General features: G+C 38.0%; 1 protein-coding gene and 1 pseudogene across 2 annotated transcripts in view; both read right to left on the bottom strand.

The window, feature by feature from the left end:
- LOC309858113 (ligand of Numb protein X 2-like) overlaps positions 1–1,419 on the bottom strand; it is a 21,836-nt pseudogene extending 20,417 nt beyond the window's left edge. Inside the window, exon 1 of the transcript XR_014316643.1 lies at positions 1,347–1,419. The product of XR_014316643.1 is annotated as a ligand of Numb protein X 2-like (transcript). The remainder of the gene's footprint in view (positions 1–1,346) is intronic.
- LOC309858115 (uncharacterized protein) overlaps positions 1–16,063 on the bottom strand; it is a 16,695-nt gene extending 632 nt beyond the window's left edge. Inside the window, exons 1-5 of the mRNA XM_082750801.1 lie at positions 15,947–16,063; positions 11,671–11,860; positions 9,951–9,986; positions 9,464–9,511; positions 3,900–4,010 (exon numbers count right to left, since the gene is read on the bottom strand). Of these exons, the coding sequence (XP_082606927.1) occupies positions 3,944–4,010; positions 9,464–9,511; positions 9,951–9,986; positions 11,671–11,860; positions 15,947–16,052 (447 nt within the window). The 5' untranslated portion in view covers positions 16,053–16,063 and the 3' untranslated portion in view covers positions 3,900–3,943. The remainder of the gene's footprint in view (positions 1–3,899; positions 4,011–9,463; positions 9,512–9,950; positions 9,987–11,670; positions 11,861–15,946) is intronic.

Raw genomic sequence — 16,063 nt, 5'->3', positions numbered from 1 at the left:
ACATATTTTCTCAGGATGTTGAAATTAAGTCTTTTTCATGTCACTTAATATGGTTTTAAATGACCACAGAATATTGATGACATAGCTGTATCAGAACCTTTATGCCCAACCCTCTTCTTAACATATACGCACTTACTATATAAACAATGCTGCTACAGTGAATGCCTTTATCTCCAAATACTTGTGCATGACTTTATTTGTATTCCACAGAAAGAGGAATTTATAGGTCAAAGATTACATCAAGGAAAACCTTCGTATTATCAAACTGATGCTTTAAAACAACTGTTCCAATTTATCTTCCCACCTACTACGAATAAGTAATTTTTCTGTCACACCATCTACAACAATGTACATTTTTCTGAAACAATCACTGCCAGTACATAGATGAGAAATGCCACTTCATTATCATCTAAATTCATATTTCTGACAGTACTAAGTAAAACATTTCAAATATTAATTAGACAAGTCTATTTCTCCCTGAGTGAATGGTCTATTCAGGCTATTTGAGGTATATCCGAGGTATGTTTCTCACTGACTTCTCAGAGCTATTTCAACATTAAGCATATTAATTATCTCATACATATATTTTATGTGTCTATTTCTAAAATGAGACCTTCATTTCAAGATACATCTCAATTTCGGATATTAAAATGTGAAGGAAAAAAGCATCGAAACAGCAGTATTTTACTTCCAACCTGTCCTTTACCTTTTGCCTTTATCCATAGGGTTTCTTTTGTTTACCTTTTTAATCTAACTACAATTTATTTTTCCTTACTTTGTATGTTGATATTTCTCTTTCATAGTTTAACATTTCTGAAATTGATATCCACGTTCTACCGATGCAAGCCTTTGACTGGGTGAGACACAGTAAGATAAAGGAGGGATTTAATTTTTTTCCCACAGACTTCAACTTTTTTATTCATTAGCATCCTATTTTGCTCTCTCTTTGATATTCCATTTTTTTTTTTTTAGAGAATTAGAGTTTTTTTTTTTAAGATTTTTATTTATTTATTTGACAGACAGAGATCACAAGTAGGCAGAGAGGCAGGCAGAGACAGAGAGATGAGGAAGCAGGCTCTCCGCAGAGCTGACAGCCCGATGTGGGGCTCGATCCCAGGACCCTGGGATCATGACCTGAGCCGAAAGCAGAGGCTTTAACCCACTGAGTCACCCAGGCGCCCCTGATATTCCATTTTTATTATATTTACAGAAGTCTCTATACACACAAACCTGCATATAGAAAACTTAGGCCTGTTTTTGGCCGACCGTGGGCCCTGACTAGTCCATCTAGCTTGGCATCTGTAATACCTGTGGACTGCTGTCAAAGCTCACTGTCAGCACCTCACCTCTGTTCCTGCCCTCCTGCACATTATCTCCCACATGGCTGCCAGAATGCTCTTCTTCAAACACGTATCTCATGTCATATTATTCACATCAAAACCCTAGTGGGTCTCAACTGTCCTCCGTGTAATTACAAAACTCTTTAAGATGACATACACGGCCCTTCCCTTTATGACATCTGGAATCTGATCTTCCCATGCTGCAGCTCGCCGGTTTTCCAGGAGTTCTTCTAAAGAGTAAAGAGCATCCTTGTCTCTAGATCTTACTCCATGCTGCCCCCACTTATAGACCACTGCTTCCTACCCCTCTTCATCTATCAAACCCAATACAGCAGGTCCAGGCTAACTGATGCAGCTGCTAGGGAAACAGAGAAATCCTTTAGATTAATAAAGAACCCCTGGACACGTATAGCAGGTTAAAAGGAACTGGATGTGCTATATCAGGTCATGTGCACTTATTCTACATACTCCTTTGGTTCAACTCTGAGGCACAACACAAGAGGAAGACAATGGGGGAAGGTGGAGTGGAGCGGGGGGCGGGGGGGAGGGCGCGAAGGGAGATTAACTCCTTATATTTCTCTTACTCCTTTGCCTCAATCAAGTCTTTCACGTGGAGCCTAAAAGCAATTACAATAAAGAGAGAACCAGTTTCATAATTAAAATCAAAGTAGTTCAAGGGTACCAGACTGCTTCAGCTGATTAAAAAATAAGCTGCTAAAACATCTAAGATAATTCCTTCTAATTTTGATGCGGCTACAAAGAAAACTAAGTAAAAACAAGAGACAGACCCCTATGTTTAAAAATCAATTTTCGGGGCACCTGAGTGGCTCAGTTGTTAAGCATCAGTCTTCAGCTCAGGTCATGATCCAGGGTCCTGGGATCAAGCCCTGCATCAGGCTCCTGGCTCAGCAGGAAGCCTGCTTCTCCCTCTCGCACTCCCCACTTGTATTCCCTCTCTAGCTGTCTCTTCTTCTCTGTCAAATAAAGTTTTAAAAAAAAGTAAAATAAAATAAAAATCAATTTTCATTCAAAGTTATCCTAAATTTTCTAAGTTTAAAAGGATTTCAGGATAGCCAGCTTTTAAAACAGTACGTCACCCTAGAATCGTCTACATAATAAAAACCACATCCAAATAAAAAATTCCTACACAGATATATGGACTCCTTCATCTGTTACTCATTCTAGGTTCTTCAGAGGATTCAATGCAATAGGTGAAACATGCTTTCATCAGAGGCAGAAGAGGCAATGCAAGACAAAACAAAAATCATGCACAGGGAATCGACAAAACAAAAAATCATGCACAGGGAATCAACAAAACTAAAACATCTTTCAAAATGAATCTGGATTGGTAATTTTTTAACAAGAATATTCAGCATTGCAAGAGCACAGTAGGAACGGCATTTTCATACTGGCTGGTGGGTAATCAATTGGTAAACTCTTTCTAGAAAGTAATTTTACAATATTTACCAAGAGTCTCCAAAACTCTCCCCTCTCTTTAAGCCAGTGATTCAGTTTCTAGGTTGTCTTTAAAAAATAATAAAAAAATATGAATGAAAATTTATAAGAAAAACAAACACATAGAGAGCATTTATTATGTGCCTGGCTCTACTGAAGTCTTATAAACTATAATCCTTGGACCAACAATGTCAAGTAGTTACTGTTCTTTTCCCCCACTTTACAGATAAAGAAACTAAACACAGAGGGATAAATAACTTGAACAAGGTCGCAGAGCTTATCAACAGTGGAGGGGATCTGAAGCCAGATTTCAGCTCAAGTCTATCCCCTTAAGCTACAATACCACATTGCCTCTCCCCATAAAGATGCTCAATATGTTGATACTTCCTAGAATATACGAACTGAATACAAACACTAATAATGGAAGGACGGCTGATTAATGATGTATCGATTCATAAAGCTGATGTAAGCAGCAATAAAACACTCCTAAAGAATTACTGAACTGACAAAATTGGTGATATAACATATGAGAAAGAACAGGTTACAAAGCAATCCAGTTGACCTTTGAACAATGCAGGGATTAAGGGTCCTAAACACCCAGGCAGTTGAAAATCTACACATAATTTGACTCCCCAAAATCTTTACTAATAGCTTCCTGCTGACCAGAATGTTTACTGACAATATAAAGTCTATTCACACACACTTTGTATGTGATATGTACTACATACTGAAGTCTTACAATAAAGTAAGATAGAGAAAAGAAAATATTAAGAAAATCGTAAGGAAAACACATTTACAGGACTCCACTTTTACTGGAAAAAATTCACATGTAAGTGGACCTAACCAGTTCAAAGCATGTTGTTCAAGTATCAACTTATATACCATACATGTGTTCATGATCCCAACTTAAGAACATATATTAATACACACACTGACAGCTACATAACCGTATGCATATACAAAACTCAGTTTTCTATGAAAATAAAATATTAAACACATAATACACAAAAAATTTGTGAGATATAAAGTAAATGTAAAAGTAAAAACTTTACTACTGAACATGTAACTAAAAATCTTACTGACATAGAACAGAACATTACTTACTCTTTGTATCTGATGAGGTACGAAAATCTATACCACCCAGACCTTCATTGCCTGCAGTTGAAGTAGCTGCTGTGGTTCCCAAAGTCAAGCCTAAAGCATTCTGTCCAAATCCTACAAATAAACCAAATATAATTTACAAAGTCTTTACAATGATTTTCCCTCAATGGACAAAATTCTCAAATGCTTTCAAGCTGGATCCCATTTTTCTTCATAATTGCTTTAAGCAAATAACATGGAATAAATCTAAAGCTGGGATTTAATGGTGTATGTAGTCTGGATAATATAATTTTAACTTCTTTACGTTTTAGGTAATTTTTTAAAGTGTAGACACACAATGTCACATTAGTGTACAACAGTGACTTGAAAACTCTACACATGCTATGTTCACCACAAGTGTCACTACCCTATCTGTCACCATACAACCTTATTACAATACCATGGATTATATCTATCCCTGTGACTGATTCCGTAACTGGAAGGTTGTACCAACTCCCCGTCAGCCATTTTGCCTGTCCTCCCTACCCTTTCGGGCAACCATCATTTCTCTGTATTTATGGGTCTATTAATTTTTCTTTACTAAAAAGGTCAGAGTTTATCTGTTAATTCAATAAATGTGTACATACTACTTGTTTTTTTTAAATCCTCCTGAAAAAGCAGTTTTAGTTTGTATATTTCCAGGTGAATACTTCTTGTCCTCTAGTCATGCTTTGTAATTGGATACTTTTTAAATTATCAAGTATTGGATGTGTTAATTAACTTGATGGGCATTTACAATGTGCATGTATATATGAAATCACTATGCTCTACACTTTAAATATCTTACAATTTTACTTCTCAATTATACCTCAGGAAAGCTGGTAACAGATAAATAAATTACATAATAAAATAATCCGGTAATGATTTATAAGATTTCAGCAAATCTTATAAATCTTATAATGCCAATAGTTTCATTATTCATGAAATCTAAAGAACTGAGAGTTAGAAGCCTTACAGTTCAAACATCAAATTTAATGAAAGAAATAGACTTCATTTATTTAAATCCTACCTCACTGACAAAAGGAATTGAAGGGGCTAAACTACAGTTAATCTTAAGTCATGAAGGTATGCTTGTAAATCAAGTAGCAAAATTTTAAAGAGACTTCATTTATTTAAATCCTACCTCACTGACAAAAGGAATTGAAGGGGCTAAACTACAGTTAATCTTAAGTCATGAAGGTATGCTTGTAAATCAAGTAGCAAAATTTTAAAGACCACGCATTGGTAAATCATCTAAGTCCATGCATTACCAAGCTCACATAACTGTGGTTCTTTTTGGACAGATGCTATTTACTTTAAACAGAGGAAACAGTAGAGGTACTGAATAAAAGCAGGGTATATATGAAGAGTGCATTTAAATACTGACAATGTGTGAAAAAAAATATAGCTAAATGAATGTCCATTTAAAAAAAAATACAGGGGTATGTTTAGTTAGCACAACCATAAATCAAGCACTGACGTGTATCTAGAGCCTAAGAAAAATTGTAGCAAGCCTAAAAACTCATTAGAAAGACACAAAAACAATCCTCCACCTCCCCTTTCTGTTATTTTTGTGTTTTGCTCTCATAGAACTCTTTAGGAGAGATGTTTAAACACTTATCCTACAAAGAAATGTATGTTACAGTCATCCAGTGATTCAGTTATTAGGAGATATTTTGAATACCTACAAGGTGAGACTACAGTGACAAAGACAAGTATCTGAAAGATAATGCAAACCTGAATGCTACCAATTTTTACAGTTTATCTTCACCAACTCCTTTTTTCCCCTTCCACTGACCCAGAGTTTCTTCACTAAATTTAGTACCTGAACGGAGGACATGAAAGAGCTGTTTAATAGAAAACACTAGGTCATACTCCTTCATCTCTCCCACGCGACCAAGTATTAGACACCTAGGAGGTGTTGAGTAAAACTTCTGATATTAAATAGCCATTATACATGAACCTATGTATTACTGGGAATGCTATGATTTTAACATGTTTCAAAGCCAAAAAATATGTTTTTCCTAACACATAAATTGTTAAAGAGAAATTCTTGATATTATATTGCTATGTGAGATAATTATACAATGTTTTCAAATCAGAGGAAAGCTCTTCTCACTCCTACATGGTATTATATTACATGATACATAGTATCATGTTTCCTCTATTATTCATTCATTTATATTTATATATAAATATATTTATAGTATATCTTAATACTCAAAACATCGACAGAATCCTTAACATGAAGCTAATTTCAAAATAAGAAAGAAATGAAAAATCAATCCAAGATGGAAAATATGAAGTATTCTCGGCCAATTGAATTGATACTTTAGTGTTTTGCTTGACTAGAATAAATTTAATACTTGTGTTCTAAAACCTTTTCTTCAAAGCATGCTAATACCCTTTCCTGATGCCTGTAATGGAGAGCCATTCTTAAAACCAGGGCTTGAAAGGTCAAGTTGTTTTGCAACGAACTTAGATACCAAATGATCCAAGACTCTACAACTACCATTTCTTGATAAATTTCTCTAGAATAGTTTATAAGATCCTTAAACAGGCATTCTTTGTATCTTTATATAGTCAGTCAATACTGAGAAGCAGAAAACTTTTTTTCTACAATATGGCTAAGATGTCCAATTATGCATGAAAACCATTATTTTATAATTCAGTTTTCATACGAAACAAAAACATTCAGGTTAAAGAGACAAAGTGGTCCGTTCTAAAGGTCAAAATACAGATAAAGTAAATTTAAATATAAATATTTACTATTTTGGAAAATGAATACCATTAATTACCTGATGTGGCTATATTTTAACTCTGGAAAAGTGAACCTCCCAAACCAGCTAAGGCTCCCCCTAAGGAAAGGCTTGTTGATGGGGTAGTAGTTGTAGCTGTTGTTCCGCCCAAATTATTTAGGGTAAATCCTGTAGATCCTATAGAAAGTAAAACGGTAAAGGCTTCAAAAGGAAACATCATTTCTAAGAACACTGGAGAAAATACAAAACATTCCCCACCACCACCAAAACAGACAGCCCTCACGTCCATGACAAAATTCACTCTAGTTTTTCCTAAAAAACTACTTGCTAAAGATAAAATTACATATACTTAAGAATAAAGAGAAATAAGACCGTAAGGAAATGCTAGTGACACAAATAAGAGTTCTAGGTAACACTAGAATAGTGTAAGGTAACGGATTGCAGAGAATAATAAAGAGTATTCAATCCAGGATGCCAAATTCGCCTTCAAAATGGAATGAATCCTAAGGCAGGCAAGGCTGATGCAAATTCTTTATCCTTTCTTGTCACCAATATGCTCCTTGAAAACAAAGTGAATATTAATAGTTTTACATTTTACCTCTCACCCTGTCCCTGCTTTGCTCTGTAAACAGAGATCAACTTCCAGGATGGCTCCTGCTGCTTTAAAGCCAATGATGATCTTTGTAGGATCCTAATTGCTGAGTGATTAAAATAAAAACTTTCCAAAACTGAAGTTATCTTGAATAAGGTGGATCCCTATATTCACTAGCCAAAAACAAAACAAAATTCAACCACAAAACGTGACTTTTTCCATTCTGCCTCACCTGCTGGAGTTTATGTCAGAGCAGACGAAAGAGTAAGACCATGAGCTGAGGTAGAAGTAATAGGGAGAGCAAATGGTGTGGCAGATGCAGCAGGTTTACTGAATCCTAAACTGAAACCTGTTGTAGACGCAGATGTAGTGGCTGGTCTTCCTGTGTCAAACAAACAAACAAATCCTATTTTACCATGACTGTATATGTATTACACTGGTTTCAATCAGGATCCCTAAAAGTTCGTGACCCTACTTTTGTAGCCAGAAGGATACGTAGGTAGGTATGAAAAAGGAAAATATAGAAGTTGGAGCCAAATCATGGTGAATAATTAAAAGAGGATGCTATGATCTTAGGAAAAGCAAGAAAAAGTCCCATCAATGTGGTCATATTGAAATCCAATTTCAGTTCTACCCCTGGATTTACCTAAAACAGCACTTACCCTTCCTTTGCTCTGTACTCAACAGAAAAATATTCCTCCCCTCCAACGCTATTTAAACCACCATTCTCTACTGTTTCCTCTGCCTTTACTTCTGTCAACTCTGGCTACTCCTTCCAGGCTGCTTTTGTCCATCACCTTCCTCTGTTCAGTTCTTAAATGATACTGCCTACGGCTCCAGGCCTGCTCCCATACTTCCCAACTACAGGATCTCAGCTAGGGCAACACGGGTCTAAGTCTACACCTACCAGAGTCTCCACTGGTTAGCTCTACCGGGATGTCCCTTAACTTTCCACCTCTACGCCTCCCTACACAAAACGTTTCCTAAACCCCCTGCCGTGGTCCACTCAGTTGCTCAAGCCAGAAACCATAATCACCCCTGACATTCCTTCTCTCTCCTGCATTCTACTAGCCATGAATCCTGCTGATTCTACTGCAGAAATAGCTCTGAATTACAAGCATCCTCAAAACCCTTAGCTCAGGTCATCTTCTTCTCAAGAACAATTATAACCTCTTAATTTGTTTCTGTGCTATCAGTCCCTCTAAACTTTAATCTATTCTTGGAATTATTTCAGTTACTTTAAAAAAGAAGAAGCGAGAACACCAACAAAAAATAATACCCTGGTGATTCTCTCTGACTGAAGGCTCTTATTAGCTCTATACTATCTCTACACTAGAGTCACAAGGCATGGCACACAACCACCTTTCCTATCTACTTCCAATCTGCTCTTCACACCCCCCCTCTCCCTACCATTCCCACTTCTGAATCCTAAATTCTAACCAAGTACTTTTTCTACTTCCCTGAGTCCCCTTATGACTGGGCTGTTGCACGTCTCCATCAGGAATGATGTTTCCTGCCCCCAAAATAAACTTCTACTCTTATCTTCCTCTACTTCCCTCGTGCCTTTCATACATGTTAGAGCACTTATCAGGTCATACAAGAACATGTTACTATACCTGCCAGTCAGCTTCACCTCATCACCCACTGAATGCCTTACTCATACTCATGCTGATGCTCTTGACATCATTAGTACCACCTGCACCACCAGTACCATCACCACACCACAGCTAATACTAAATGTTCAAAGCATTATGTATACTCAAGGCCACAGAGTTAGGAAGTAGTAGCTATTCCAAACTATTAAATGAGGAAATACATAATGACCTGCATTTTGGCTTTCCCTAAAGGCACTGAGAGAAGCAGCTTCCAGAAATTAAACTTCTGGATTGCCCTTACCACAACCAGAAATTCCTGCCTGGGTACAGTGCTTTGAAATCCTGTATGGGTTCTAAAATCTCAGAAAAGAAGAGAATCCAACTGCTTGCCCCGAAGCCAATCCTGTCCAAAACTCTGGTAGTGAACAGATGGGTTACATTTTCTGTGGGTCACAGGTGAGTACCATCCAAATGAACAAAGTCCACCAATATTTAGTTTACTTCAAATGTTAATTAAATTAATAAATTTACTTTAACTGAGTTCCCATACTATCTTTTCATTCATTCATTTCCTTTGACATTATTAACTGTCATACTACTTACTCACATTCCCTTTGGCGTATCGCTACAGAGAACCATGGCGTTTTTGAGCTGAAAAGAAATACAAAAACTTTTCAGTCCTACCCTTGTTTTACAGATAACCAAAAGCTGCCAGATACTACATGACTACCTAAGACCTCACAATGATTTGGAATTACAACCAGGGCTTAATTCTAAGACTTCCGGTCTAGAGTTTGTTGCTTTTTTTTTTTTTTTCCCCACTAAACGGGTTCAAATGACTATAAAAATACAATGTAAAATAAACCTCCAGAGGAAAAAAACCATCGCTGTATTTAAAGGTTTTTTTCCTGAATTAAACAGTCATTGACTTCTTTAAAAACTCCAGTACTGAAAGGCTATATAATGAGTCAGTGTCTGTGATCTATTAGGTTCCTTACATGCTTCCTTCTATACCCCAGCTCTGTGAGATAATAAGAAAGAGAAGAGAAGAAAACCACAGATCTGGGATCTTTCCGCAAAAAATTCTTACCCAGAGTTAATCCTGTAGTTATAGTTGTTGCTATTCCTGGGGACAAAAAGAGAAATAAAATTCAATCATCAATGGCAGATGACATTTTATGGGGGGTTATTACAAGGGCAAGACTTAGAGTCATCCTCAGGATATGATACTACAACAACCAGTATCTTCTACCATGACCGCTAATAGAAACGTTCTTCCTAGAGCACCGGTTTTCACATTACCGGCTATATATAATTATATAGGGAATAAGATTTATAAATGCAAACAACTACTGCTTATAACAACATAAGGCAAGGAGAAAAAAAGCTACTCTAAGCCAACACTGGCACACAAAGTCATTTCAAGGAGCTCACTGGAAGCTCCCGCATTCCTGCAGTTCTTACATTTTCTATGTGTGGCTGTGAAAAGTTGCAATCAAAGCTGCAATGTCAATGCATAAAGTGGTAACAGAGACCAAGAGGCCCTGCGGTTACAGAATAAAGAGTAAATAAAGAAATAAGCTTTTGAAATGGCAGCATTACTGACACATATTTTTAATAACCAAATATCTTTAAGTATTAAAAAACAGATTTTTATTATCGAAATGTCTACCAGAAACCTTGACCTCTTGCCCTTTTCCCATCTAAACAACTCTTTTAATAATATAAAAACTTAAAACATCTCTTAGGAAGGTAAATTATAACGTTATAGCAAGAAAGGATGCTGACTGCACCATATATACTAAATTAAATTAACGTCCAAATTGGTAAACTTGATTTATCTTCACTAAGGTGAAACACTGCATTATATACTCTCTTGTAAAGATTAAATTAATTCTTGGGGCACCTGGGTGGCTCAGTGGATTAAGCTGCTGCCTTCGGCTCAGGTCATGATCTCAGGGTCCTGGGATCGAGCCCCACATTGTGCTCTCTGCTCAGCAGGGAGCCTGCTTCCCTCTCTCTCTCTCTCTCTGCCTGCCTCTCTGCCTACTTGTGATCTGTCTGTCAAATAAATAAATAAAATCTTAAAAAAATATTAAATTAATTCTTTATATTTAAAGAGGTATATCTTCATTGTGTCAAGTATACCAAAAAAGAAGTTATTTTGAAAAGAGATCTTGGGATGTCTGCGTGGCTCAATTGGTTAAGCGGCTGCCTTCAGCTCAAATCATGATCCCAGGGTCCTGGGATCAAGTTCTGCAATGGGCTCCTTGCTCGGTGAGGAGCCTGCCTCTCCCTCTGCCTCCTGCTCCCCCTGCTTATTCTCGCTCTTTCTGATGAATAAATAAAATCTTTCTTTTAAAAATCCCATTTCTTTAAATTTGTTTCTCTTCTTTTTTGAAGATTTATTTATTTTTGAGGAAGAGCTTGGGGGAGGGGGGTGCAGTATGCAACAGGAGGATAGGGAAATAGAGAGAGAATCTCAAGCAGACTCCCCAAGGAGCTTAAAGCCCAAAGAAGGTCTCATTCTGCAAGCATGAGATCATGACCCGAGTGGAAATCAAGAGTTAGACCCTTAACCAGCTGAGCCATCCAAGAACCCCTAAATGGGTGTTTTCATTTACACTAGAATAGAAAATAACCAATGTTACGCCTACCACTGGCCCTTAAGTCCACATCCCTATATATTTTTTCATCTTAATATTTACCATTTTTTAGGTCTGACAATCCATATAAAGGGCAGAGATATAAGCCAGAACCTTAAAAGAATATCCCATAGCTACTCCCTGAAATGTGACAATCCTCCTTACCTGTATTTGTTCCTCCCAGAGTGAACCCAGCGGGAGGTTTCGATCCAAGGAGCCCGGTTCCAAAACCACCTGAAGGAGCAGATGTCGTGGCAGGAGTTGCAGTGCTTCCAAGAGTTCCAAAATTGAACCCCACTGAAGGGTTGCTTATCTATAAAGAACACAAAATAAAGTCTACTGGAGCCAGTATTTCCTAAAGAAAAATAAAAATTAACTCTTCAAGGTTAAACACTTTCTTTCTTTTCACATATTCAATATATTGCCATAGAATACAAAAAGAACTATCAATTTATTTTTAACCAACCCAATTCAAATATTCTCCTGTTCTCTTTAAAAATAAGTCACATACAAAAGAGTTCAGATCCCAAGGAAATCATAAACAGTATCACATATTCTCCTTCTCTAAGTTTTATTGACAATTAGCATATTTTAAAATGGCCACAGAGCAATCCTATGAATGTGGATCATTTTCCTCTTGAATGACTCACGGATAGTCCATATTTCTAAATACATTTGTTCTTTCCCAACTACTAAATAAAGAAAAATAAAACATACTCAGAAAAGTTCTTTTAAGTGATCTTTGCCACCTCTCTGTTGCTTTATCACCATATTCATGGATTTAGGCAGGGACGGGGGATACAGTTACGTTTCTTGTCACCAAAACAGCGTCAAGAACTGGGGTAGGGGTGAGAAGAGGAAAAGGACTAAACATAACCTGGCAAGAGGAAAATACAAAGTAAAAATTACCCTCTATCCAGATTATGTGTTCATAAGCAGAAATTCTCTTCAGAGTTTCTGAAAGCTTAAAAAGAACAGCTGGTAATAGCAAGTGATGTGAACAAAGTTCACGACTTTCAACTGTTCTTATCAAAACTCAGGGGCTCATATTTGCTATCTATAGTGGGAGAACAAATTATTAAAATAATCAAAATGTCTCAACAACCTGACACTCCAAAAATTGTAGAGGAGAGTTAAAAGAGACTATAACACATAACATAATGGGAGCTCCCATTCATCCTATATAGGTATCTTTATTCTATCCTGCCTGCCCTTCCAAACAGACATAATCCCAAGAGAAGTCAAGGTCAGTTTTAAAAAGCTTATGTCTGGGACACTGCAATTTAAGGAGGTAGCGGTGTTATGGCTGGATTCCAGTGCCAGCTCTCCAATGTCCTGGGACTTGTGTGACATAACTTAGCCTTCTTGATCCTCTGTTTCCTCATATGCAAAATGTTAATAACTTTGCCCACTTAACAGATTTTTTGCAAAAGATTGAGAGATTATGCATGGTGAATTAACTTCACTTAATAAATGTTATTACTGTCATCATTAGGAACTTAATAAATTCAATTAAACACATTTTATACAATGTATTACACCAGCCAATCACTGTGAGGGGAACAGAACTTGAAACCAGTCATCAACACTGAGTAGGGGGTCAAAAAAGGGGTCCTGGGATCGAGTCCCGCATCGGGCTCTCTGCTCGGCGGGGAGTCTGTTTCCTCCTCTCTCTCTCTCTGCCTGCCTCTCTGCCTACTTGTGATCTCTCTCTGTCAAATCAATAAATAAAATCTTAAAAAAAAAAAAAGGGAGCTGGCCCTGTGTCTTAATTTATCATGGATTTTATTTTATTTTTTTTAAAGATTTTATTTATTTACTTGACAGACATAGATCACAAGTAGGTAGAGAGGCAGGCAGAGAGAGAGGAAGGGAAGCAGGCTCCCCACTGAGCAGAGAGCCCGATGCGGGGCTGGATCCCAGGACCCTGGGATCATGATCTTAGCCAAAGGCAGAGGCTTAACCCACTGAGCCACCCAGGCACCCCTATCATTCATTTTAAAATGATGTCTAGGAACATGGGTATGTGAAGTACAGAAGGTTGGCAAAACAGGGTTGCAAAGTCTCACCAACAAAGCACAAAACTTTGAACACTTAATCAACTGAGCTAAAAAGGTATTTTAATAAATGTTATTGGCAAATTTTGAAGACCTCAAATTAAGGAAATGGTAATTATGCTCTCCTCCCTCCCAAAGAATTCAGTGATTCCATTTGGTTTTACTGCTATTCCATAAATATAGAAAGATGCACAATGAAATTATGTATTTTTTTCTGAAATTTTGTATTTTTAGACAAAATATTTAAAATTTCTTGACAACTTAAGATAACTGAAGACACAAGGCACTGTTTCATAATTAAATGTGAAAACATTACCGAAGAAATACATCAAAGTGGTATCTTCTTACTCAAGAAAGCAAAAGAGAAATTTCTCTACAGGAGAGAAATTTATTTAAAAGCTACCCCAAACAGGACCAAGTTTTGCCTCAACCCACTATTATCTGCCAATGGCTCATCAGAATGTGTTACTGTTGACTCCAACAGGTCAGGAATATTGTTTTAACTTCTCCAGCATGCCCTGATGTGGACTTAGAAAGTAACATTTAGGGAGCACTTACCAAGTGCCAGATATGATGTTAAGTACTTTATTCATCAGCATCTCTGCTCCAGATGTGGGAACTGAGGCTTGGAGAGTAACTTCCCTAAAATGATTTACCTAAAGAGACCAAATCGGGATGCCTGGGTGGCTCAGTGGGTTAAAGCCTCTGCCTTCGGCTCAGGTCATGATCCCAGGGTCCTGAGATAGAGTCCTTCATCGGGCTCTCTGCTCAGGAGTGAGACTGCTTCCTCCTCTCTCTCTGCTTGCCTCTCTGCCTACCGGTAATCTCTGTCTGTCAAATAAATAAATAAAATCTTTTTTTAAAAAAAGTCTATTTTTGACACAGCAATTGCGATTCCAATGAACTAATCTATGTAGGAGATGACAGGAATAGTTTTCGCCAAATAGGAGAAGGGTTACTGGTTGAAAACCTGGAAGAAAGAGCTGTACCCTTATTTATTTCACCATCTAAAACAGAGTCCATTATATGGAACTGTGTTCAATAAATATTTGTTCCATGAATGACAAGAGCTTGCCACAGGGCGGTGACATGAAGTGAAGCAAATGGAAACTAGGTAATTAAAATTAGCAGGCATTGCTGATTAAGGGTGCAGAGAGAAAAGGAGGTATTAAGGGAAATTCCCAGACTTTTTCCTTGACTATGTAGTCTGTACCTCCCCACTTTTCTTGGTAAATTTTATATAAATATATATATATATATATATATATATATATATATATATATATTTAAAGATTTTATTTATTATTTGACAGAGAGAGAGCGAGCTCTCCAGTAGGCAGAGAAGCAGGGGGTATGCCCCTTGCTAAGCAGAGAGCCCCATGCGGAGCTCAACCCCAGGATCCTGGGATCATGACCTGAGCAGAAAGCAGAGGCTTAACCCACTGAGCCACCCAGGCGCCCCTGTACCTCCCCTTTTTAATATAAGGAAGATACTTTTGGCTTTTTACTCTACAATGACATCCCTCAAGCCCCAGGTGATAGATACCTTGTAACATTTTCTATGCACACTTCTTGATGTAATGAACTCCTCCCCTTTTACCTTAAAAAGACGAAGTTCTAAAAATTAAATCTCTCACCATGAAAATGACCTTTGATTATTATTAATGTCTTTTTCTAAACCTCTGCTGGCTGTATTTCGTCATCCCCTGAAGCGGTGGTTTAGCAGGTTGCACAAAAACGATAAATATGCTACCTACAGTTTTCAGTGTAACTAGAAGACAATGTGAGTCATTCCACCATAACACTCACGAATACTACTACGCACACTGTTCAAAATGACCACCAAGAAATGCTGCAACACGTATTTAAAACAAAAAACTACAGTAACAAAGGACCATGAGGTACCAAGAGGTGAGCTCGTTTAGAATACCACGAAATCATTAAAGCAGTGGAATGTCCAAAGTCATATATCCTGCAATGAATTCTAAATTATCAGGGATAAAACTCTAATTGTCCCCCTTAAAATTTTTCTATTGTCTTTTTCTGAAACCCCAGAATGACCCACAATGTCGTGCTCCGTTCTGTGCCTCAGACTGCCGCACTGCTAGGGCTCAGCGTGAAACCCCAGGCCCTTTCACCCAGCCAGACCCCACTCGACAGGGACACTGGGTGAACCATTGTGGATTCTGGGGACCTCACAACCCCTATGACCACCCTCCCGACCAGGCCCCCAAACGGCAGGACTATGAGGCTGGCGCTGCGCAAGTCTGTCTTTCTTCTTCCCAGACCCACTAGAAAGGAACCCAGCGAAGGGAGAGGGACGGGCCCACCCACGGGAGTCTCACGGAGAGGACCAGGGCGGGAAGGCGCAGAAGCGCAGTTACCTAGATGCCCCGTCCCGAAGGAGAAACCGCCGCCTGCGCCGGTCCCGCCGGGGGCTACGGTGGTGGAGCCCAGCGTGCGGGTCCCAAAGGAGAACCCCGTGGACATGGCCGCCGGGG

Source organism: Mustela nivalis (genome assembly GCF_964662115.1).
Source record: "Mustela nivalis genome assembly, contig: HAP1_SCAFFOLD_1870, whole genome shotgun sequence".
NCBI classification, from domain to species: domain Eukaryota; kingdom Metazoa; phylum Chordata; class Mammalia; order Carnivora; family Mustelidae; genus Mustela; species Mustela nivalis.
This window is presented reverse-complemented; position numbering and strand designations above follow the sequence as displayed.